The sequence below is a fragment of the Pristiophorus japonicus genome, chromosome 24 (genome assembly GCF_044704955.1).
Source record: "Pristiophorus japonicus isolate sPriJap1 chromosome 24, sPriJap1.hap1, whole genome shotgun sequence".
Lineage (NCBI taxonomy): Eukaryota > Metazoa > Chordata > Chondrichthyes > Pristiophoridae > Pristiophorus > Pristiophorus japonicus.
The window spans coordinates 3,186,533-3,209,907 of record NC_092000.1 but is presented as its reverse complement, the minus strand read 5'-3'; the positions used below and the strand labels follow the sequence as shown (position 1 = coordinate 3,209,907).

Below are 23,375 nucleotides of genomic sequence, written 5' to 3'. Positions count from 1 at the left end.
CATAGGCAGTCCCTCGAGTCAAGGATGACTCGCTTCCACGCTAAAAAGTGCATAGGTGTTTCAATGAAGGACCGAATATTCCAGGTCCCGAACTAAATGTTGAAGGGTGGAAGATGCCTGTGCATGGATTTTTTTTAATAAAATGCAGTGGCCGTTGCATACTCGAAAGTGATTCAAGCTGAATGGCAGTATCTCCCAATTGTGCTACATGTAAACTGCTAGGATATTCCAAAGCAGCGTATTGTGGTGAGTTATGGATCAAAACGATGATTATGAAAGCTCTGCATTGTGTCCCCACCACCCCACTTGCACAAACTATGGCCAACCCAAGACCTCTGCCACAACCATCCCAATGGGCAGAAAGGAAGTACACAAGACAATCCCAAGATCACTCTCCCTGATGTTCCAGCTCGAAAGCAGCATGTCGTTCGTCAGATATAAACCTGCGTGCCTCGACTTCATGGTGCCCAAGTCTTTGAAATAACGCCTTATTGAACATGTGCTATGTTTAGAATTACTTGCAGTCTGCAGACTTGTATAACCATTTTGCACATGCCTCCACTTCTCAACTGTTGAGCACTCCACAAATTAAAAGGACATGTTTAAACTGTTTTTTTTCCTTCTATTTCCACCCCTCCTGAAGGGGCTGACCCATGGAGTTCAGCTCCACTCGTGCCCATCACTCTCGCCTACCTCATTCCAGTGTCCAACTAGGAAGGATATACGGCAGAGAAACAGGCCATCCGGCACAACCAGTCCATGCCGGCGTTTATGCTCCACTCGAGCCACCTCCCGCCTTTCCTCATCTAAATCTATCCGTATAACCCTCTATTTCCTGCTCCCTCATGTGCTTGTGCTATTCATGTGCGAGTCTTGATCGAGAGTGGACAAGGCTTTCAGACTCGTGATTTCTGGTTGGGGTTACTGTATACTGATCAGGAGCAGGATTGCTCGACCAACTGTCCCCGCCCTAACCCAGAGGCTCGAGAGCCAATCGTGGCGCCCCGTTGCTGTCCGAGCCGAGATCGGCTGACAGCACAGACTGGGAATTGAACGTCGAGTTATCCCGATCTGTATGGCTCAGGGATGGATTCCTCATCTGAGCCATGAGGGGGCAAACTGCCCGTGCTTCTTACCTTTGCTGATGTATTGCTGCAAGCTGAGCTCCGATGGCTAAGAAAGAAAATAGGGATGAAGTTAAAGAAAAAGCAGACAATATTCCACATGGAACTCGACATTCAAGCTCAAATCTCATACTAAGTCGCAACACACTCGTGCAAGAAATATGTGGTGTCAAATTTATTCAAACCCCTACAGCACAACTGCACACGATGCTCATCAATTCTAAAGCACTTCCTGCTCTGAAATGAATACTCTGGATCGCTTTCATTGCTGAGGGCTCGGAGTAATTTCACGCTGGGCACAGTCGGTCAAGATTGGATAAGCTGGGGTCAAACAGTGGAGGCTGTGGGAAGACCTTATTGAGGTGTATAAAATTATGAGGGGCCGAGATAGAGTGAATAGGCAGGACCTATTTCCCTTAGCAGAGGGGTCAACTACCAGGGGACATAGATTTAAAGTAATTGCTAGGAGGTTTAGAGGGGATTTGAGGGTAAATTTCTTCATCCATTGGGTGGTGGGGGTCTGGAACTCACTGCCTGAAAGGGTGGAAGAGACAGAAACCCTCACCAGATTTTAAAAAGTACTTGGATGTGCACTTGAAGTGCCGTAACCGACAGACCAAGAGCTGGAAAGTGGGATTAGGCTGAATGGCTCCTTGTCAGCTGGCATGGACACTATGGGCCAAATGGCCTCATTCTCTGCTCTAAATTGCTATGATTCTAAGATGATGTCCAGTAAATGGGGAAAAAATTGTCTAGCTATTCAAACTATTAAAAAAAGCCCTCAAATCTAACTGTTTCAACAAACTGCACCCAAACTGCTGTAAAACTGAGTACAAGTTACACCCACAGATGCTTTTTGAGCTGTGAAAACCAGGGGATGTGATGCACCCTGACACAGGACTGGGTGTCCAGTCAGCAACTTGTGAGAAGTAGCTGCTCCGCCACCAACGATGTTTCTTTGCCTCCGATTCTCTATTTTTTTAAATGTAACTCTTTGCGGTTATCTCCGGGTCAAGGGGAGAAACTGGAGATCTGGTCCACAGGTCCTACCAATGCAGCTTGAAAACTGGCCACTGGGAAGTGCACAAGATCAAGCCAGGGGGAGTGGCTCTCTCTCTCTCTCTCTAGGAAATCAAATGCTCCACACTATTTATTCAGCTGTCAAACTCCAGTAATTCAAGACAACAGATGCAATGGATTCAGTTGGTACTGTGAATCGAGACCTCTCGCTCACCATCAACAGCCTGACCCGTTGACATTGCAAGTGCAGCCTCACTCAATGGCTGAATTCAGTGCCGAGTGCAAGTGGAGCAGTTTAACATGAAAAACAACTAAGTCTGCGAGTGGCCAGCCCAGCCTCTGGTGCCTTGAGCGGTCCTTCATTGGAAAGTGACGGTTTAGACTCCTGGATCTTGGTTTATTTCGGAAGCACCTGCTCACTGTGGATACTAGGAATTTCTTCTCAGAGGGTTGTAAATCTGTGGAATTCGCTGCCTCAGAGAGCTGTGGAAGCTGGGTCATTGAATAAATTTAAGACAGAGATAGACAGTGTAAAGTCCTTGTTCTACAGCATGAAACCACGCGAGGCACATTCCAGGGACAAGACCACTCTGTTACCTTAATTCTTTATTACAGGAATCCAGAAGTGATGACCCTGCGTGGGACCTCCCTTTATATATCTGTGAGATCAGGTAAGGAGTGTCTCCCACAAGTTCACCCCCTGTGGTCATGGTGTGCATCTAAGTTGAGTGTATACAGTAATACAGTGGTGTTACATTGTAGTTACAAACATGACAGACAGTTTCTTAACCAATAAGGGAATAAGGGGTTATGGGGAGCGGACAGGGAAGTGGACCCGAATGCATGATCGGATCTACCATGATCGTATTAAATGGCTGAGCAGGCTCGAGGGGCCGCATGGCCTACTCCTGCTCCTATTTCTTATGTTCTTATGAATTAATCACAGGGGGAAAGCCAATTCCACTTGCGTTCTCGGTCTAACCTGCTGCCCAGCTATGTTATACTCCACATCCAATGACCTCTTTGTTTTCTCGCATCGAGGTTGAAGCACTTACTCCAGAGTAATCATTTGTTGTACCTCACTGCTTTGGGGAAAATCGGCAAATTAATTCCAGAAGGCAAGGCACCAAGTACCTGTACGTGCAAACGTCCATCAGCTGGATGCACTGAAGCCTATTGTACTGGGCTGCTTTATACAACTAATTCATGAAAATCACATCCTCAGTCTCAAAATTGAGGAGCTAGACCTTATTCCGTGCCAGCCACTGGCCAAACATTTCAGCACAATATTCGACCGTTGACTATGGCGAAGAACTTGGTTCAGCACGAATGTTGTCACTGGGTTTCTTGACTGCGCTGATACGATCAGCAAGTGCACGAACTAACCCAGCACTGCTCTGTGTGATACGCTTCATTTAACACCTCAAACTGGCCCCACTGCTGCTCACTGACCGGCAACCATCAGAAATTTGCCGCAGCATTATGCGGCTGAAAATGTTCTCTGCCGAGACAACCCAACTGTGCTTTCCCACAAGTTAGATACCCCCACCGTCTCAGGTTTTTATTGAAATCCAAGTGTGAATACATTGTACAGCTACCTGGAGATTTCACGTGACTGAAATCCCAGTGACAGCAATGTTTTCTGTAAACGCTTGGAATAAGTAGACTCTGTACTTACGATCATTTTGTGCTGCTATTTTTTTGCTATCTGGCTGATCTGTAAAACAGAAAGGAGGATTTTTTTTTATACACACCGCACGGGGAAGAATTTAAGATGCTGTGCACAGAATGTCAAAATCACTCGTCAATATTCTGTCCCATCACTGAAAGCATTCTTCACACATTTCTCCACACTCCCATCTACCCCTCCTCTTTACTGCACCAATCAGTGCCCCGAGTGCAGATTTAGTATTCCTGGAGTACAAGCATTGACATGCATCGGCACCTTTCTGCCACCAGTGCAATGCAGGGCCAATAAGCCGGGTCCCTCGATCCACAATTCAAGTTACAATCGGAGAAGTTCAGTCGGTGGACAAGACCAGTCTCCACATAAACAGGGCTATCCTGAAATTGTATGTGCTAACCTCCCGTGGCACTGCTCATGCTGACTGAGGATTTGCTGGTTTAGGAAAATAGGTCTCTTAATTTGGGGGATAACTTCAGGGCCGGTAGTTCACAGTGAATACATCACATTGCTTCATTAGATGGCAATTTGCTGGTGCTTTGCAGACTGAATTCCACGATTCTGCCAAAACCAGAAGCGAGTGGCTATTATAAATATCTCTCTACCCCTGCATTTAATCTGTTCATCGTATTAAAGCTTGGAATACGCAGCAAGATCAGCTCGAGTTAGCCAACCAATATTCAGTGGTGGGCGGGCCGGAGGGCAGTGAGCCGCACTGGGTGATCTGCGGATTTGGCAGCACTGAGGCACAGGTGCTGTAGTTTGGAACGCTGCTGGGTTTCCAGTTGCGAGGGAGTGTGTGTCTTTGGTCTGACATTACACAGGGTGACACATTGGTGGATTCCTCAGGCCTGCTGGTGCGGAGAGGGTGGGGAGGGCATTAGCTTGGCAACACCAGAGTCTGAGAAGAGAGAGACACGAGCAAGATATATTTTTAAAAGCACGAAGTTATTAATTTGTCTCATTAATACGGACGAAATGTTCACGTGCTTACAGGGTTTTCCCACTGACATGTTGACATACGGGGTTTTGCCATTCTAAATGCACGATGCCGCAGGTAAAGTTAACTCGTACAGGAATTGAGCGCTGGGTTGGAGCTTCTTAACGCGAGCGAATTGCCCGTGAGGTGATCCACAGTCTGTGATTTAGTTCACAGTGAGAAGGGAATGGAAAGACATCAGAAACCTGCCACGTGGTGCCAGCTAGTGGGCAGAGTCTGCAACTACACCAAGAGGCGACAGAAACAAGTGGCTTGGGAGGCGTTGGCAGAAATGCAGCAGTAAATGTTGACAGAAAAGCAAAAGCAAACATCAGGACAACAGAAAGTATGTTTTATGGCCAAGAACAGAGTGCTCTACACAAGGTTTTAAAGATACAGATAGACATAGGTTAGGCATTTAAGAGGATGTTGTTGCACTGGAACACCCACTTAAATGCGCAGCCCGTCTATATATAGCCACCTCTGGCCTTCAAATACAAGCGAGGGAAATGTGAGTGCAGCTAAAGCAGGTTTAAGGCTGAAAAACATTACTGCGCTGTAATCCGAGTCACTTCTGGCCCACTGCAGCAATCGCATCCAGTTCAAGAGAATTGGATCTGGCGAGATAGTGAAGGGGGGGGGGGGGGGGGGGGGGAAAAAGAGAAAACCGTGCATTTATCTTTTGCCGCAGAACATGCCCAAACATGCACACCCGCCGAGCGACAAGAATAGTCAGGAACGGAGGAGCGACACACCAGGCCGCCCGACTGGCTTCAATTTGATATCTTAATTCCAAAACTTAACAGCTTTGGCATCAGTATGTATCAGGGAACTATTCGAGAGTTCTTTAATGATCACTGCAACAGAGTAAAAATAAAACACATGCAACTTCAACCGAGAACTTTATGCAATGCATCCAAACATTGAGGTTCACGCGACTGATTCCTGGGATGAGAGGGTTGTCCTATGAGGAGAGATTGAATAAATTGGGCCTATACTCTCTGGAGTTTAGAAGAATGAGAGGTGATCTCATTGAAACATACAAGATTCCGGTGGGGATTGACAGGGTAGATGCAAGGAGGATGTTTCCCCCGGGCTTGGGAGTCTGGAACCAGGGGGCACAGTCTCAGGATAAAGGACTTTGTTTGTTGCTCTGGCCCCAAGCCATTCAGTACTCCTCTGCACCTCCCCCCACCCCCTTCTTTTTCCCTGTATCCCTGCCTGACCACACTCTCCTGTCGGCATGCCTCCTTTCATCTCTCCTCTCTCGGATACTCTGCCCTCCCAAATCCCTGCCCCAATCCTTCATACCCTCTTGCCGCCATCCCAGGCTTGACTCCCTCCTAGATAAGGCTGCCGCTTCCCTCCGAGCTTCTTGTCGCTGCCTCCTTATGGAGCAATAACTCCAGCTGTCCCATCCTACTCTCACCGACCTTCCCTCTCACTGGGGGCTAATCTGGTCAATCTCCTCCCCATCCAACTCATTCTCCCCTCCCCCCAGTGCTGACCCAGTGGACGCAGGCAGTGGGGCAGCCATCACCGACCCTCTCCGCATCTCCCTCCTGAATGTCTTTTAGCTTGCAAACAAGGCCCTTGCCATCCATGAGCTTATCGTGGATGATGGTATCAACAGCATGGTGCTGACGGAAACCTGGTTGAGGGGCAATAGCACCTTAGCCTTAAATGAAGCCTCCCCGCCTGGCTGTACCTCCCACCACTCAGACTGCTGTAGTGGCTCTCATCACCAAATCACACCTTGGTCTGTCCTCCGGCACTTTCTCCTGCTTTGAGCATCTCGCCTTAAGAACATAAGAAATTGGAGGAGTAGGCCATACGGCCCCTCAAGCCTGCTCCGCCGTTTAATACGATCATGGCTGATCTGATCATGGACTCAGCTCCACTTCCCTGCCTGCTCCCCATAACCCTTATCGTTTAAGAAACTGTCTATTTCTGTCTTAAATTTATTCAATGTCCCAGCTTCCACAGTTCTCTGAGGCAGCGAATTCCTCAGATTTACAACCCTCAGAAGAAATTTCTCCTCATTTCAGTTTTAAATGGGCGGCCCCTTATTCTAAGACCATGCCCCCTAGTTCTAGTCTCCCCCATCAGTGGAAACATCCTCTCTGCATCCACCTTGTCAAGCCCCCTCATAATCTTATACGTTTCGATAAGATCACCTCTCATTCTTCTGAATTCCAATGAGTAGAGGCCCAACCTACTCAACCTTTCCTTATAAGTCAACCCCCTCATCCCCGGAATCAACCGAGTGAACCTTCTCTGAACTGCCTCCAAAGCAAATATATCCTTTTGTAAATATGGAAACCAAAACTGCACGCCGTATTCCAGGTGTGGCTTCACCAATACCCTGTACAACTGTAGCAAGACTTACCTGCTTTTATACTCATCCCCTTTGCAATAAAGGCCAAGATACCATTGGCCTTCCTGATCACTTGCTGTACCTGCATACTATCCTTTAGTGTTTCATGCGCAAGTTCCCCCAGGTCTCGCTGTACTGTGGCACTTTGCAATCTTTCTCCATTTAAATAATTTGCTCTTTGATTTTTTTTTCTGCCAAAGTGCATGACCTCACACTTTCCAACATTATACTCCATCTGCCAATTTTTTTCCCCCACTCACTTAGCCTATGTCTTTTTGCATTGTTTGTGTTCTCCTCACACATTGCTTTTCCTCCCAGCTTTGCAGCGTCAGCAAACTTGGCTACGTTACAAACTTGGCTACGTTAAGTCGAAGGGACGCAGACTTGAACAGATGTGGATGACAACTGGTTTAGCTATTCATCGCCAGATCCGACTGGACAACATAAAGCATTATCGGGTCCTGCTCTCGTCTGGCACAATTGCTCACTATTCCAGAATCAATCTGGAATGCAAAGATAAATCTCGGCTTCTATTCTTCACTGCTAACCATCTTCTTCAACCCATTTCCCCAGTCTCCACCCTCACCCCCGACAATAAGTGTGAAGAGCTCATGGACTTTTGTCTCCAAGATGGGGCCCATCCTTTTAGCCGTCTCTTCCCTTCCCTCCCCTCCCTTAGCCCACAGGGCCAAACTTCCTCCAAGGATCCCCCCCTGCCCGAGCCTCACATCTTTCTCCAGTTTCTCTCCGATCTCCCCTCATGACCTCTGAACTCATCTCGTCGACGAGATCGACTTCCTGCTCCCTTGACCCTATTCCCACCAAACTGCTGACCACCCAACTTCCTTTTCTGGCTCCCATGTTAGCCGACATTGTTGTTAACAGTCCTCTCCCCTCAGGTACTGTTTCCCTCTCCCTCAAACCTGCTGTCATCACCCCTTTCCTCAAAAACTGCCGCCTCGTCTCCAACCTCCCTTTCCTCTCAAGTCCTTGAACAACTCCATGTATGAATCCCTCTGATTCGGTTTCTGAGCCTGCCACAATACCGAAACGGCTCTCATCAAAGTCACAAATTACATCCTTTGTGACTGTGACAAAGGCAAACTATCCCTCGTCCTTCTTAACTTGTCTGCTGCCTGGTTCCATTCTTATCTCTCTAATTCTAGTCAGAGAATCACCTGCAACGGCTTCTCTTCCCACTCCCGCATCGTTACCTCTGGTGTCCCCCAAGGATCTATCCTTGGCCCCCTCCTATTTCTCATCGACATGTTGCCCCTTGGCGACATCATCCGACAACACGCAGTCAGTTTCCACATGTACTGATGACACCCAGCTCTACCTCACCACCACTTCTCTCAACCCCTCCATGGTCTCTAAATTGTCAGACTGCTTGTCCGACATCCAGTTCTGGATAAGCAGAAATTTTCTCCAATTGAATATTGGGAAGACCAAAGTCATTGTTTTCGGTCCTCGCCACTGACTCCATCCCTCTCCCCAACTTCAGTCTGAGGCTGAACCACACTGTTCAAAACCTAGGTGCCATATTTGACCCTGAATTGAGCTTTCAACTACATATCCGCAGCATAATTAAGACCACCTATTTCCACCTCCGTAACATCGTCCGTCTCCACCCTTGCCTCAGCTCATCCGCTGCTGAAATCCTCCATGCCCTTGTTAACACTAGACCGGACTATTCCAACACATGCCTGGCTGGCCTCCCACATTCTACCCTACGTAAGCTAGGTGATCCAAAACTTGGCACCACTGATTATAATCGCTCAACCATCGGTGGCCATGCTTCTGCTGCCTGCACCCCAAGCTCTGAAATTGCCCTTCACCAAAACCTCTCTTTCCTCCTTTAAGACACTCCTTAAAACCTACCTCTTTGACCAAGCCTCAGACTGAAGTTGGGGAGAGGGATGGAGTCAGTGGCTAGGGAACGGAGTTTGTGGCGGGGACCGAAAACAATGACTTTGGTCTTCCCAATATTCAATTGGAGAAAATTTCTGCTCATCCAGAACTGGATGTCGGACAAGCAGTCTGACAATTTAGAGACCATGGAGGGGTTGAGAGAAGTGGTGGTGAGGTAGAGCTGGGTGTCATCAGTACATGTGGAAACTGACTACGTGTTGTCGGATGATGTCGCCAAGGGGCAACACGTAGATGAGAAATAGGAGGGGGCCAAGGATAAATCCTTGGGGGACACCAGAGGTAACGATGCGGGAGTGGGAAGAGAAACCGTTGCAGGTGATTCTCTGACTACAATTAGAGAGATAAGAATGGAACCAGGCGAGTGCAGTCCCACCCAACTGGACGGTGGTGGAGAGGTGTTGGAGGAGGGTAGAGTGATCAACTGTGTCAAAGGCAGCAGACAAGTTAAGAAGGACGAGGGATAGTTTGCTTTTGTCAGTCACAAAGGATTTAATTTGTGACTTTGATGAGAGCCGTTTCCTCATGTGGCTCGATGTCAAATTTGTGTGTCTCATAATACTCCTGTGAAGTGCTTTGGGACGTTAAAAGGCGCTATATAAATACAAGTTATTGTTGGTTAAACCTTGGCTGTGACCACAAGAATTTTCAGCAACAGGCAAAGACCATTAGCCCAAACGTGTCCCTTTTCCAACATCGTTGGCACCTTCTCAGCATATCCCTCCCCTCTCCAGATGGGATCCAACTGTACTTTGAACACATGAATACCAACAGCTTCTATGGTATTCCCTAGATTCATTCCATCGGTTGCAGAATAAATCCCTTCTTGCTCTTAACTTTCTAATTTTAGCTCATGTTCTGGCCTTTGAAGACTTCACTGAAGTGAATAAACTGCCTGCTTCAGCTTCGTCAATCCTCCTCACATTTAAAACTAGGAACTTCGAAGTCCAAGTGGGATGGATGGCTGTCTATCTGGTCAAACTTGGGACTCAACCGGATGGTCACCTGCAAATGCCCTCTCGGGCGATAATATTCTCGGTGACTCAGCGAGCAGAACTCTGAGTGAGCGGCCAAGATCCACAGTGAGGCGGTTTTGTTCAGGGCTCTACTTTGTGACCTTCTCCACCTGTTCCAACAGCTGCAATCCACACCACTACTCGGATATTACTTTACACCAACGCTAACCAGCACTCCTGTGATCCACCAGCAGAAAAGTTTTCAACCAAATTATTTAATACATATGGCATCCGGAACCACAACAGGCTGACTGGCAACCAGGGACAGCTTAGTACCCAGTCTTTGCAACAGACAAAAAAAAGACATGGCTTCAGCTGCAACAAGATCGGAGGCCGGGGAATTCGAATACTGATGACTGGCGATGTCAGATATCATGGCAAAGAAGTTAACTAACTGACGATAGACTTAAGTGCATCAACAAGTGGAAGGAGCCAATTGTCCAATTGTCTTACCTCCATCTTCCAGTTGTCTCTTTTGACCAACAAATCCAAACTCTGGTGTGCTGTGGTTTACCGTTGTGGCAGTGTCACCTCCAATTTTAGCAGCTATCTGCAGATTCATTAAAAGTAAGAGTCAGTTACTCACGTACAAGCATCATCTACTGTAAGCTCAGTAGCTTCGGAAGTACTGCAGAGAGCTTTCTGGTCAGATGATGCTGCCTTAAACCACATGGCCAATACCAGTGTCGCAGAGTGATCCGTACCATTCCCTCCTTTCCCCAGTGAAACACAACGATCGAATCAATAGCATACCCGAGGAAGCCACAAATACTGACTGGTTTCAGTACCTGTTTCAATGCACAAACATTCAAACTTTGAGTGCACCTGCACGTACTGCAGGCACTGGAGGGTTTCCACGTGCACACTGCAGCCGAGCATCTGTTGCTGCCTTCACAACAGAAGCAGAGAAATGGTGGGTTTTTAAAAAACATATCCAACAATCCTTTCTAAAAAGGAAGATATAACATTTTTAATGTGTCAGGATCCCTTGGAGAGAAATATGGTCGTCAACCAGACATTTGAGAAAAGGTACTCGGTAATTTCAAGTGCGCTGGCTCACTGAGTTTACCCAGTGGGTAGCGGAGCCAAGCATCAAGGTCCCAGCTCAACACCCAGTTAGCTGGTGACGACAGCAGTGGCTCCAGTGCTGAGGTTAGCAAGAGGTGGGTGCAAAAAGGTACTCACTGGCAGAAATACACATGCATGTATATGGCGAGAACAAGACCAGGTATGGCCAAGAAACCTCCAGGGGACTAACAGTGGCACTCACTGATGGCGGCTCACACATGAATGATGGTTGCCTGCACTGGAGCGTGCCCCCTGCCCCGAGCACGGCCCGCACCTGCGCAATAATGAGGATTGAAGAATTATGTCACTGATAACAGTAGGACTGACATTCTAAATCCCCCACTTCCTCCCAATGCAACTTAGAGATGAGAAAGATTTCAAAGTTAGCATTTCAGTATTGAGAGAGACTTGGGTGGTCAGAGTTTCAGGAAAAACAATTGATCCAACCATTAATTACCAAGCAATCACCTTTCCTTCCTTTGCCCCCAATGGATCATTTTGCTGGCAGATCTTCCCCTGGTCTTGTGCAGCTGTGTACCTGGCTCCCAGCAGAATGGTGCATGCCCAGTCTGCTTTACCACCCACAGCAGCACAGCCAAGATCCAAAACTGCCATACGGGGAATCGTGAAGCCAGAACTAGGTAACATGTTCTACTACCTGAAAATGTATTCTCTCTATTTTGCTTTGAACTATTCGTTCAATTTTCTACTCTTCATTTCCATTCTTGTAAGAAAAAGATTCTAACCGTGATCACAAATGAACAGCATCCTAACCAAACTCAGTTTCCTCCATTCAGTCTGAATCGTAGTTTACACTATGAACTTTTGAACATTTTTTGCAATCACTCCCATCTCTGAGGCCTTGCATCCCTGCCGACTCCTTGGTGCCCCATATCTGGGCAGCGTCCCCCCTTTGCCCCACCACTGGTGGCAGTGCCTTCGGCCACCTTGGTCCGAATGTTGAAATCCCTCTCAACCTAACCACGATAAAAAACCCTTCGCAAAACTCAGCTTTCGTTTCTTAGCGTGTGCCATTGCCATCTCCTTTTGCCTTGCACCATCGTCCCTTTTGTCTCTTAATCTATCCTGCTTTCCACCCTGTCACAGACCTTCCCTTTTGTTCTTTCCTCCCTTCCCACCTCCCCCCGCCACCCCTACACTTGCTTAAAAATCTGTTACATCTCTATCTTTTTACAGTTTTAATGAGGGGGTCATTGACCTGACATGTTCTGTTTCTCTCTCCACGGATGCTGCCTAACCTGCTGAGTGTTTCCAGCAATTTCTGTTTTTACCTCAAATCCTATCAATGGTTCCCCCTTACTTAAAGCACCAGAGGACGTTTTCTGCAATAAAGATGTATAAATTCAGTGTTGTGTTTCTCCGATGTATATGCAAGTGGTATGTGAGTGATAAACACCCCTGTGCACAGTCAGAACTTTTTCGTCTTTCAGATGCATAATTGAAGCAGTCATCAATCTGCAGGTGGATGCTTCCCTGTACCTCAGGAAGCCAATCCAGGTTTAAGCAACATCATCCTTCTCCATGAACAAGTGACATTTCAGGTCTCCACTCGGACTTGGCACAAATGGATCAGCAAATGACCCCACGGGAAACTCCAGTCAGAAAGCAGACGAGTGCCGAATATTAACTGGGGATGGTGGGGCATCCAAGCCAGGGACATTAACCATCAACCAAAACAAAGTATGCTGTATCAACCCCCTCACCCCCCAACCCACCCCCCACCCTGATGGATGGGATACCGAGAGGGCCGACAGAGCTCAGGCCATGAGGACAGGATCGCATGCACTAAAATCAAGAGCATCACCTGCAGAGCAGCCATGTTACAGGCTTTCACAGTTACATTGGGGTGTGGGGGGGGAACCACAAAACTTGGTATTGAACATTCTCTCTCCCTACACAAGCATTTTTCCCTTTAAGAATTGCTTTTTTGGATCGAAACGAGATCAAAGGGAAACTGAAATAGTACAAAGATTCTGCACCAAATGATCAATCAATCCAATAAACGCAGATGAAGAAAGAGACTATGCAGAGAATTTAAGCAGCAATAGGCTACCATGTCTCTACTTGAGTGATATGGTGGGGGGGGCAGGGGGTTGAAATGAGAACGCACTATTACCCTCCTCCACCTTTGGAGCTCCCATATCACACTCTAGCCAAGGGCCCCAGACCACCACCAGTGGCCTTTTGTTAGTTATTTTACTACCTGATCTTCTCCCCTCCTTTCCTGGAGCTATCAATTTCCACAGGTGTCAGCAGCCCTCAGGCATCTCATCCAGGTAAGTTAGCGAGTGTAAGCAACTGATTCAAATCTGACCCAGCTCAGACCTCCAACATCCACTGGCTCATTTTCCCTTCACAAATTCTTTTCTTTGGAACAGAGGGGGCCAAGGGGAGAGACCTTATTGAGGTGTATAAAATTATATGGGGCCTCGATAGAGTGGATTGAAAGGTCCTATTTCTCTTAGCAGAGGGGTCAACAACCAGAGGCCATAGATTTAAAGTAATTGGTATTGAGGGAGTGCAGTGATTCCCAGGATGACAGGACTGACATATGAAGAAAGACTGGATCGACTAGCCTAATATTCACTGGAATTTAGTAGAATGAGAGGGGATCTCATCGAAACATATAAAATTCTGACGGGATTGGACAGGTTAGATGCAGCAAGAATGTTCCCGATGTTGAGGAAGTCCAGAACAAGGGGTCACAGTCTAAGGATAAGGGGTAAGCCACTTAGGACCGAGATGAGGAGAAACTTCTTCACTCAGAGAATTGTAAACCTGTGGAATTCTCTACCACAGAAAGTTGTTGAGGCCAGTTCGTTAGATATATTCAAAAGGGAGTTAGATATGGCCCTTGCAGCTAAAGGGATCAAGGGGTATGGCGAGAAAGCAGGAAAGGAATACTGAAATTGCATGATCAGCCATGATCATATTGCATGGTGGTGCCAGCACGAAGGGCCGAATGGCCTACTCCTGCCATTTTCTATGTTTCTCTGTTTAAAAGGAATTTGAGGAGATATATTTTCATCTCGAGGGCAGTGGGGGTCTGGAACTCACTGCCTGAAAGGGTGGTAGAGGCAGAAACCCTCACAACATTTAAAAGATACTTGGATGTGCACTTGAAGTGCCGTAACCTACAAGGCTATGGACCAAGAGCTGGAAAGCTCTTCGTTGGCCGGCACGGACACAACAGGCCGAAATGGCCTCCTTCCATGCTGTAAATGTCTATGATTCTAAATTCACAGGCACTAACTAAGGCCGACTGTCTCACCCTCGCTGATACCCTGGTTTACCTCCTCCAGTTGAGCCACTGAGGGATTCCTTGAAGAGAATTTTTTGAGCTGGGGTGGGGGGGGGGTGCTGTAGTTTTCTTCCTGGGTTGGACAGAGGAGAATAAAAGCTTCTGCAGGGACAGGGAAGGAAAATAACACCTGCTAAATTGTGAGAAAACATAGAACACTGAAGGTTTGGCTCCACACGACATCACCACAGAGCACGAGGCACTCGTGTGGGATGGCAGTTGGAATTGCTCTCGTGTTTTACCTTATTCAATCTCACATTTGGTGGCCAAGACCACACCTTTTATTAAACATCAGCAACGCTCTGAAGTACCTACTGATGTGATGGCCTGGTGCGGTGTGCGTCCGTGCCCAGATTCCACACACAGTGAAAGCAAAGTGGATTCACTCCCAGGAAAGGAACAAGACAAGCAAGACTTCTGCTGAAGCTGCTCTATAACCAGCCACCAGATGCAACAAGTGCATTTGTCTAACACCCTTAACATGGAACACATCCCATGGTGGAGAACAGACGCCACCACCCCCCCCAACCCAAAATAAATTATCGGGAGTGACCAAAGGCTTGGGTAAAGAAGTGGGTTTAAGAAGGGACTCAAAGGGCAACGTGTTAAGGCTGAGGGATTTAAGGAGAGAATTCCAGAGTACGGGACCTAGGCAACGAAAGGCACAGCCACCAATGTGATTGGGGGGTGAAATGATACCCAACTGGCCAGAATCAGAAACTGGATATTGGGTAACAAACTCTTCATTTTCCAACCCTGTGGGACAACACTTGAGCTCCAATTAGCTCTCACCACATGCACCTTGACACCCAATAAGTATTTCAGAATTCTGTTCCGATCGACAATGCTATCGTTAAGCACCGTGGGACATTTTACTGCTTTAACTACAACTGTACAGGGCGTTGGCGAGACCACACCTGGTGTAGTGCGGATAGTATTAGTCTCCGTATTTAAGGAAGGATATACTTGCATTGGAGGCTATTCAGAGAAGGTTCACTAGGTTGATTCCTGAGATGAGGGGGTTGTCTTATGAAGAAAGGTTGAGCAGGTTGGGCCTATACTCATTGGAATTTAGAAGAATGAGAGGTGATCTTATTGAAATGTATAAGATGCTGAGAAGGGAAAATCTAGAACTAGCAGGCATAGTTTCAGAATAAGGGGTCGCCCATTTAAAACGGAGATGAGGAGGAATTTCTTCTCAGAGGGTCGTGAATTTGTGGAATTCTCTGCCCCAGAGAGGTGTGGAGTCTGGGTCTTGGAACATAGTCAAGGCGGAGATCGACAGATTTTTGAACGATAAGGGAGTCAAGAGTTATGGGGAGCAGGCGGGGAAGTGGAGTCGAGTCCAGGATCAGATCAGCCATGATTGTATTGACTGGCGGAGCAGGCTCGAGGGGCCAAATGGCCGGCTCCTATTTCTTATATTCTTAAACACACTGTATAAATGGAAGTGGTTGTTCTACAGTTTTGGTACGCAGTGAGTTAGACACAGCCCTTTCTCCTCCAAGAACTGCTTTCAACCCCAACGCAGACTGACAGGAGTGTATCTGTCCGCTGGCGCCAAGGTTCCAACAGGAAACAGATGTGGGCTATCTCAATGGAGGTCCAAGGTTTCCTGATTTGGCGTTAGTTGACAATCTCATAGATGAAGGGCCACCCACCCAACAGTGGGTGTGTGCAATGGAAAATGGGGTGTTGTATGATCGGGCTGAGGCATGATGTTGGGACAAAGATTGGGAGGCTTGCCTCAGAATGCAGCTGTGCTGCTCCAGACCTGGAAGGGCCTGATGTGGACACTGGGCAGCTGAATGAGGAAGGTTCTATTCCCCAGTATCAACACTTCTCACTGAGCACAAAGGAAAGAAATATGAAGACACATTACATATTCCCTTCCAATGTTGCCTCACCAATGTGCTCCACCCCTGAAGCTGGATGAGGGCACAGTTCTCCATTTATATGGGGATCCCGATAGCGAAAGCCTGCAGGATTCATCGAGCTGGCCCTGAACCTCCCATCACCCAACACCCAAACACACTTTTCAGCTGCGATCACCAAGATTCATTTTCTTCTTTAACAGAGCACCGGGGGCAAGTGTAGCACCTCAACCACCCCTGCTGGGGATCAAACCAGGCGGTCATGCCCCATTTGTACAGCTCAGCCATTCACTGGAGGCTCATGACTCCCAGAGGAGCCCTAGAAGCGGATAATTCTGGTGGTACTTCAATAGTTGACAAGCTATTCCCAGGCTGGTCACCCCAGTGACTGGATAAACCCAACAAGTGGTACAGTATTAACCACGCTGGGCCGCACCGAGTTAATTGATCACAGCTTGGCGAGGGCATTAGGGGCCCAAATTTCCCCAGCCCCTCAGAGCGGCGTAGTTAGACGTGGTGCGCCGACTTTGTGGTGGATTACCGAGATAATTTGGCCGCTCCTGGATCCCTGTTGTCCCGTGGCGAGGCACTAAGAAACCTGCGGGAAGCGGAGCTTGGGTTACGCTTGCTCAGCGCAGGCAGGGCTTGGGCCCAGCGTGTCTTCAAGTGCCAGCAGGGGGATGCATGTTGGTGCGCGTATGCGCGTTGAAGCAGTGGGCCAGGAACCTTGGCAATCAGCCATTTAAAGGGAGAGCGCCCTCAGTGCATCAACAGCATTGGCAGTGGGCCATATTGGAAGGTAAGGTGTTAATATTGATCTTTGGGTGGCTGAGGGAGTGGAAAGAGGTGCTGCATAGGTGCATGCAAGGTGAGAACTGTGTTTTTTCAACATTACTTGAGTGTGAATCCGATACACCAATGACGTAAGAGCATGCAACAAGAACGAAGAACTTCTTGCATAAGGAGGTGGAGAAACTAGTCACTGTAATTGAGATGGCAGGAGCTGGATATCAGTAAGAGTGGTCCCACAAAAGCTCCACCCAAAGAAATGATATGCTGGAACCTAGTTGCAGAAGAATTCTCCGCAGGGGTGAATACCGCAAGAACTGGAAGCCAGTGTAAAAAGAAATGGCAGGACGTTGGTCTTGTAGTGAGTGTAAGTATTATCTTGAGTTTTAAATGTAATTGCAATTGTTACTGTGATCATCTGTATATGTCCCATCCATCAGAAGCTCACCATGTGGCAAAAGTTATATTGTCATCTTTGCAGAAGAAATTGGCTGACAATAAAAAGGAGAGAACGAGAACAGGAGGATGGCCACCAAATCTGCACTAACTATCACCCCGGAACAGAGGGTTGCTGCCTTGCTGAGTCGCACCTGCAGAAAAAGAATCAGCTCTGCACAAGCTGGGCCCACACTCGAGGGTGAGGGTCAATCATGAAAATGCATTGTCGCCCTTCAAATCAACCTGCTGACTGGCCTGCCACACGTCAGACTACTCATTCCACCCATCCTGCCCCCTCCTTTCCTGCTAACCATTTGACTGATCTGTTGCATTTTGCAGAACAAGATAATCCTGAAGATCAACAAGATCATCCAGATGCGTCCGCTCCAGATCAAGGCGGGTGGGGGGAGGAGGGGTCCATGGAAATGTGTTCATCGTGACATGGATCAGTCCATGGTACAGGGCATCACTTTGCCAGACACCTCCATGAGCTCTGCCACAACATTCATTGGTTTCACACTTCCGAGGTTGCGGGTCCCAGTGGCGGTGGTGGAATGCAGATTGGAATACCCAGAGCCCCACCATCCCAGCCTGCGCCTCGCACTGGAGGGGTGCCACTATGCAGACCCATGGCGAGGGGAAGGAGAAGCCGGCCAGTCTCTCCTGAGATGCGGCCTTCATCAGCTGTACATCATGCATTGGGTGAGGAGACCAATGTCCTTACCCGATCACTCGTGGCCGTCAGTGGGGTGCGTGATGAGGTTGCGACATTGTTGGGAGAAATATCAGCACTGGCATGTCAGAGGGAGTGCAAATGATGGCAGAGGCCATGAGGGAGCTAGCTGCTGCAATGAGGGCACTCAGGCCTGACAATCAAATGCCACTCCCACTGCAATCCCCACATCAGCCTCTGTCGAGACCCAAGCCAGGCCCCCAGCCATCCCCTCCCCCCCACCATCAACACCCCTGAGGAAGTGCACATTCCCCGATGTGGGCGAGAGATGGGTGCAGCCTTTCTTTTCTATTATTCTTGTGGTTGAAGTGCATTGTAAACTTTCCAATACGATTTTTTGCATCAAAACTGAATCATGTTCCATTATCACCACACAACATTTAGGAACTGTAAAAAAAAACACCCCTCACCCCTACAGTCATGCTGCCTGCCGCCCCTAGCCGAAGAGCTAGCAGTTCTGCAGTTGGCAATGCAGGACTGCTCGATTTGCAGTAGCTGATTTATCTTTCATTTACTTTTGATGTCGTGAAGATTGCTGAAGATGTTGTGCTGATGCTGTGAACGTGTTTAGTGCTTTAGAATCCTCTAACTCATCTTCCGCCCCCCCACCTCTGGCAATCTACGCTGATTTTTTAAAAAGTAAGGAAGGTTTTTCTGTGCCTACAAAAGTGGCCACATACACTGGCCTAAGTTAGTTTGGAGTAACCTTTAGCTGGCCAAATTTGCTTCAATGGCCGAAACATAGAAACATAGAAAATAGGTGCAGGAGTAGGTCATTCGGCCCTTCTAGCCTGCACCGCCATTCAATGAGTTCATGGCTGAACATTCAACTTCAGTACCCCATTCCCGCTTTCTCGCCATACCCCTTGATCCCCCTAGCAGTAAGGACCTCATCTAACTCCTTTTTGAATATATTTAGTGAATTGGCCTCAACAACTTTCTGTGGTAGAGAATTCCACAGGTTCACCACTCTCTGGGTGAAGAAGTTCCTCCGCATCTCGGTCCTAAATGGCTTACCCCTTATCCTTATACTGTGACCCCTGGTTCTGGACTTCCCCAACATTGGGAACATTCTTCCTGCATCTAACCTGTCTAACCCCGTCAGAATTTTATATGTTTCGATGAGGTCCCCTCTCATTCTTCTGAACTCCAGTGAATACAAGCCCAGTTGATCCAGTCTTTCTTGATAGGTCAGTCCCGCCATCCCGGGAATCAGTCTGGTGAACCTTCGCTGCACTCCCTCAATAGCAAGAATGTCCTTCCTCAGGTTAGGAGACCAAAACTGTACACAATACTCCAGGTGTGGCCTCACCAATGCCCTGTACAACTGTAGCAACACCTCCCTGCCCCTGTACTCAAATCCCCTTGCTATGAAGGCCAACATGCCATTTGCTTTCTTAACCGCCTGCTGCACCTGCATGCCAACCTTCAATGACTGATGTACCATGACACCCAGGTCTCTTTGCACCTCCCCTTTTCCTAATCTGTCACCATTCAGATAATAGTCTGTCTCTCTGTTTTTACCACCAAAGTGGATAACCTCACATTTATCCACATTATACTTCATCTGCCATGCATTTGCCCACTCACCTAACCTATCCAAGTCGCTCTGCAGCCTCACAGCATCCTCCTCGCAGCTCACACTGCCACCCAACTTAGTGTCATCCGCAAATTTGGAGATACTACATTTAATCCCCTCATCTAAATCATTAATGTACAGTGTAAACAGCTGGGGCCCCAGCACAGAACCTTGCGGTACCCCACTAGTCACTGTCTGCCATTCTGAAAAGTACCCATTTACTCCTACTCTTTGCTTCCTGTCTGACAACAGGCGTAAGTGGCTGGTCGCGCCCCCTTTTGGAGAAAAAAAACGAAACTTAAAAAAAACCCAAACTAACTGACTTACACTGGAGCAAGTTAAATTGAGTAATTTGCAATTTTTAAGTTACTCCAAAAAAAGCTACTTGCTCCAAAAAAAAAAGCAGGGCAACTCCTGGGGAAATTTGAGCCTTATGTGTCTCAATGGGGGAATAAGGGGAAAACAGTCACAATTCAAGCTTCTGGTCACTGACTAATACCCCACAGCTGGAAAGAGTGCATGAGGAGCTCAGAGAGAAAAGGACCTGCTCAGATAGTAACATATTAAATAGGAGCAGGAGTCGGCCATTCAACCCCTCGAGTCTGCTCCACCATTCACTGAGATCATGGCTAATCTTCTATCTCAACTCCACTTTCCCGCCAGTCCCCATATCCCTTGATTCCCTTAATATCTAGAAATCTATCCATCTCTGTCTTGAATATAAAGACTGAGCCTCCAAGGCCCTCTCGAGCAGAGAATTCCAAAGATTCACCACCCTCTGAGTGAAGAAATTCCTCCTCATCGCAGCCCTAAATGGCCAACCCCTTATTCGGAGACTCTGACCCCTGGTTCTAGACTACGTAGCCAGAGGAAACATCCTCCCTGCATCTACCCTGTCAAGCCCTGTAAGAATTGTGTATGTTTCAATGAGATCATCTCTCATTCTTCTAAACGCTAGAGAATATAGGCCAAGCCTACTCAATCTCTCCTCATAGGACAATCCCCCCATCCCAGGAATCAGTCTGGTGAATCTTCACTGCACTCCGTCCATGGCAAGTATATCCTTCCTTAGGTAAGATCAAAACTGTACACAATACTCCAGGTGTGGTCTCACCAAGGCCCTGTATAATTGCAGCAAGACGTCTTTACTCTTATACTCAAATCCTCTTGTAATAAAGGCCAACATTTGCGTGGTAACTTTCAGTGATGTGTACAAGGACACCCAGGTCCCTCTGAACACCGTTTCCCAATCTCACATAAAAAATACTCTGCTTCTGTATTTTTCCTACCAGAGTGGATAACTTCACATTTATTGCATAGCTTAACACTCACCTTTACTGTAGATATGTACCCTTCCCCCTGAGCAATTAATGAATATACATGGGAAATAATAAATTCGATGCTAGTTTTTTTTAAACATTAAAGGTGGATGAACACATCCTGCAATGCAGCCGAGGACTGTTAAGGAAACAGAATGTCATGTGGAACATGACGATTCCTGAACTGTTGGGAATACAGAAATGACATGTCAAGGATGAATGTCGAATGCAAGGTTAGGCTAATCCCCAGGAATGGACATGGTGGCAGTGGGAAGGATGGAGAAATCTTGCCTTGTACAAATTGAAAATAATGCTAGTCTAGAAAACAGAATGAGCTTGGAAGGTCAAAAGGCCTTGACCTGCTCCACGCTTTTATCTGGAGTGCACAAGGACTGCCCAGGCTCGCATCACACTCCACTGAGGCAACAAGAGCAGCACCAAATAACTTGTTTATGTTAGATGAGCTGTCTGAGCTTAGAGATGGGCCCATTTAGTATATTAAGTGCAAACTATCCACTACTTCTTGGTAATCAACAGATTAAATGTCAGAGAATTTGCAGCAAATGGATCAAACCTTCATTCCTCAGTTTGGAGCCAGACATCAGCTGGGGAAGATACTGGGTACAAAAGTTACTGGGTCAGTGTCCCACTTGTCAGAATGCTGGTGGGTGTCTTTATTCTCTATTTGAATATATATTCGCTGTTGAGCAGCCATTTCATTTCCAGAACAATGGGGCAACTCACTCCCAGAAATGTCTTTCAGCATCAATGGCTCAATTGGTTTGGGTATATGATCAGGAAATGACCGTCAGCACTGACCTCAGCCAGGCCCACAGCAAGGAGACCACAAGTCATCAGCACTCCCAGTTGGAGATAGGCAGGTGGGTGGTGAATGTAATCGTCCCTACTCTTAAATGATAGCCAGTGGCTCCTCTTGGTAGATTACCAAGATGGCAGGCGAGGTGAGGATCCGTCAGCTATGGAGGCCTTTGTGGGCACATTGCGTGCCACATTGGATCGGCCACTTGGTCGATACCAATTGGCCATCGGCACCTAAGCAAGGAATCAATAGTTCAAGAAGAGGGGAGAGAATTTTCAGAAAAAGGAGGAAACATGCTCAGTTACATAATCCTTTAATAATTTTTCCACAGCTCTTGAATTTCTGGGAACAGGAACCATTGAGCCCCTCGAGCCCGTTCCACCAATCTGATTTCCATTTTCACTCCAAATCCCTCAATACCCTTAACCAACAATAATCTATCAATCTCAGTCTTGAAATCACTCCCCAAAATCCACAGCCTCTTGGGGGAAGAGGGTTTCAGCTTCCAGTAACTTTTGTGTGAAGAAGTTATTCAATTAATTGGGTTAGGCAGGATCATGGGTCACAAATTTAAGTTGTATAAGGCTAGATCTAGGTTAGACATCTGGAGGTGGTTCTTTTCCCAGAGAATAGTAGACCTCTGGAACAAGCTGCCGTATCGTGCCGTGGATGCAGACTCGCTGAATTCTTTCACGCTAAAGCTGGATTTGTTTCTGGCTGCGGCGGCGATCACCTCTTACAGAAGGTAGGTACTGCAGGAATTCAAGGCCAGGGTGATCGCCTGGACTAGTTTCGATCACCCAGACACTCTCAGGAGATCACATGGTTTCAGGTGGGATGGAGTGCATATGGTGTGATCCACAAGGTATCGCAATTGTGTGGGACAGGCTTGATGGACCAGAAGGTCTTTTACCTGTCCATCGTTGTTCGTAAAAACCTGTCTCCAAGATTGTGCTCCCTGTTCTGGATTCCCCCAGAAATAATAATGTCTCTCCATCTACTCCATCAAACCGCCTGGAATCCTGGATAAGTGCGCCCCTCAATCTTCCAGTGCTGGGAACACTAGCCAAGTTTATGCAACCTGTCCTCATAATTTAACACTAAGCCTCAGTGTCATTCTGGTGAATATGCACTGTAACCCCTCGATGCCAATGTGTTTCCTGAGGTGTGGTGCCAAGAACTGAACGTGGCATTCCAGATGGGGGAGTCATTGCACTGTCCAGTGAAGTATGACCAGAAGGGCTTCAGCTAATGTCACCCAGAGTAGGAGCTGGGTACCACAGGATGTCTAAACAACCCTAAAT

The 23,375-nt window shown here is 47.4% G+C and overlaps 1 protein-coding gene across 8 annotated transcripts in view; it reads right to left on the bottom strand.

The window, feature by feature from the left end:
• The window catches only part of khsrp (KH-type splicing regulatory protein), a 55,977-nt gene that overhangs the window by 29,706 nt on the left and 2,896 nt on the right, over positions 1 to 23,375 (bottom strand). For all 8 annotated transcript variants that reach the window (XM_070867160.1, XM_070867153.1, XM_070867155.1 and 5 more), the window contains exons 2-4: positions 10,583 to 10,679; positions 3,823 to 3,861; positions 1,137 to 1,173 (exon numbers count right to left, since the gene is read on the bottom strand). In XM_070867160.1, the coding sequence (XP_070723261.1) occupies positions 1,137 to 1,173; positions 3,823 to 3,861; positions 10,583 to 10,679 (173 nt within the window). The remainder of the gene's footprint in view (positions 1 to 1,136; positions 1,174 to 3,822; positions 3,862 to 10,582; positions 10,680 to 23,375) is intronic.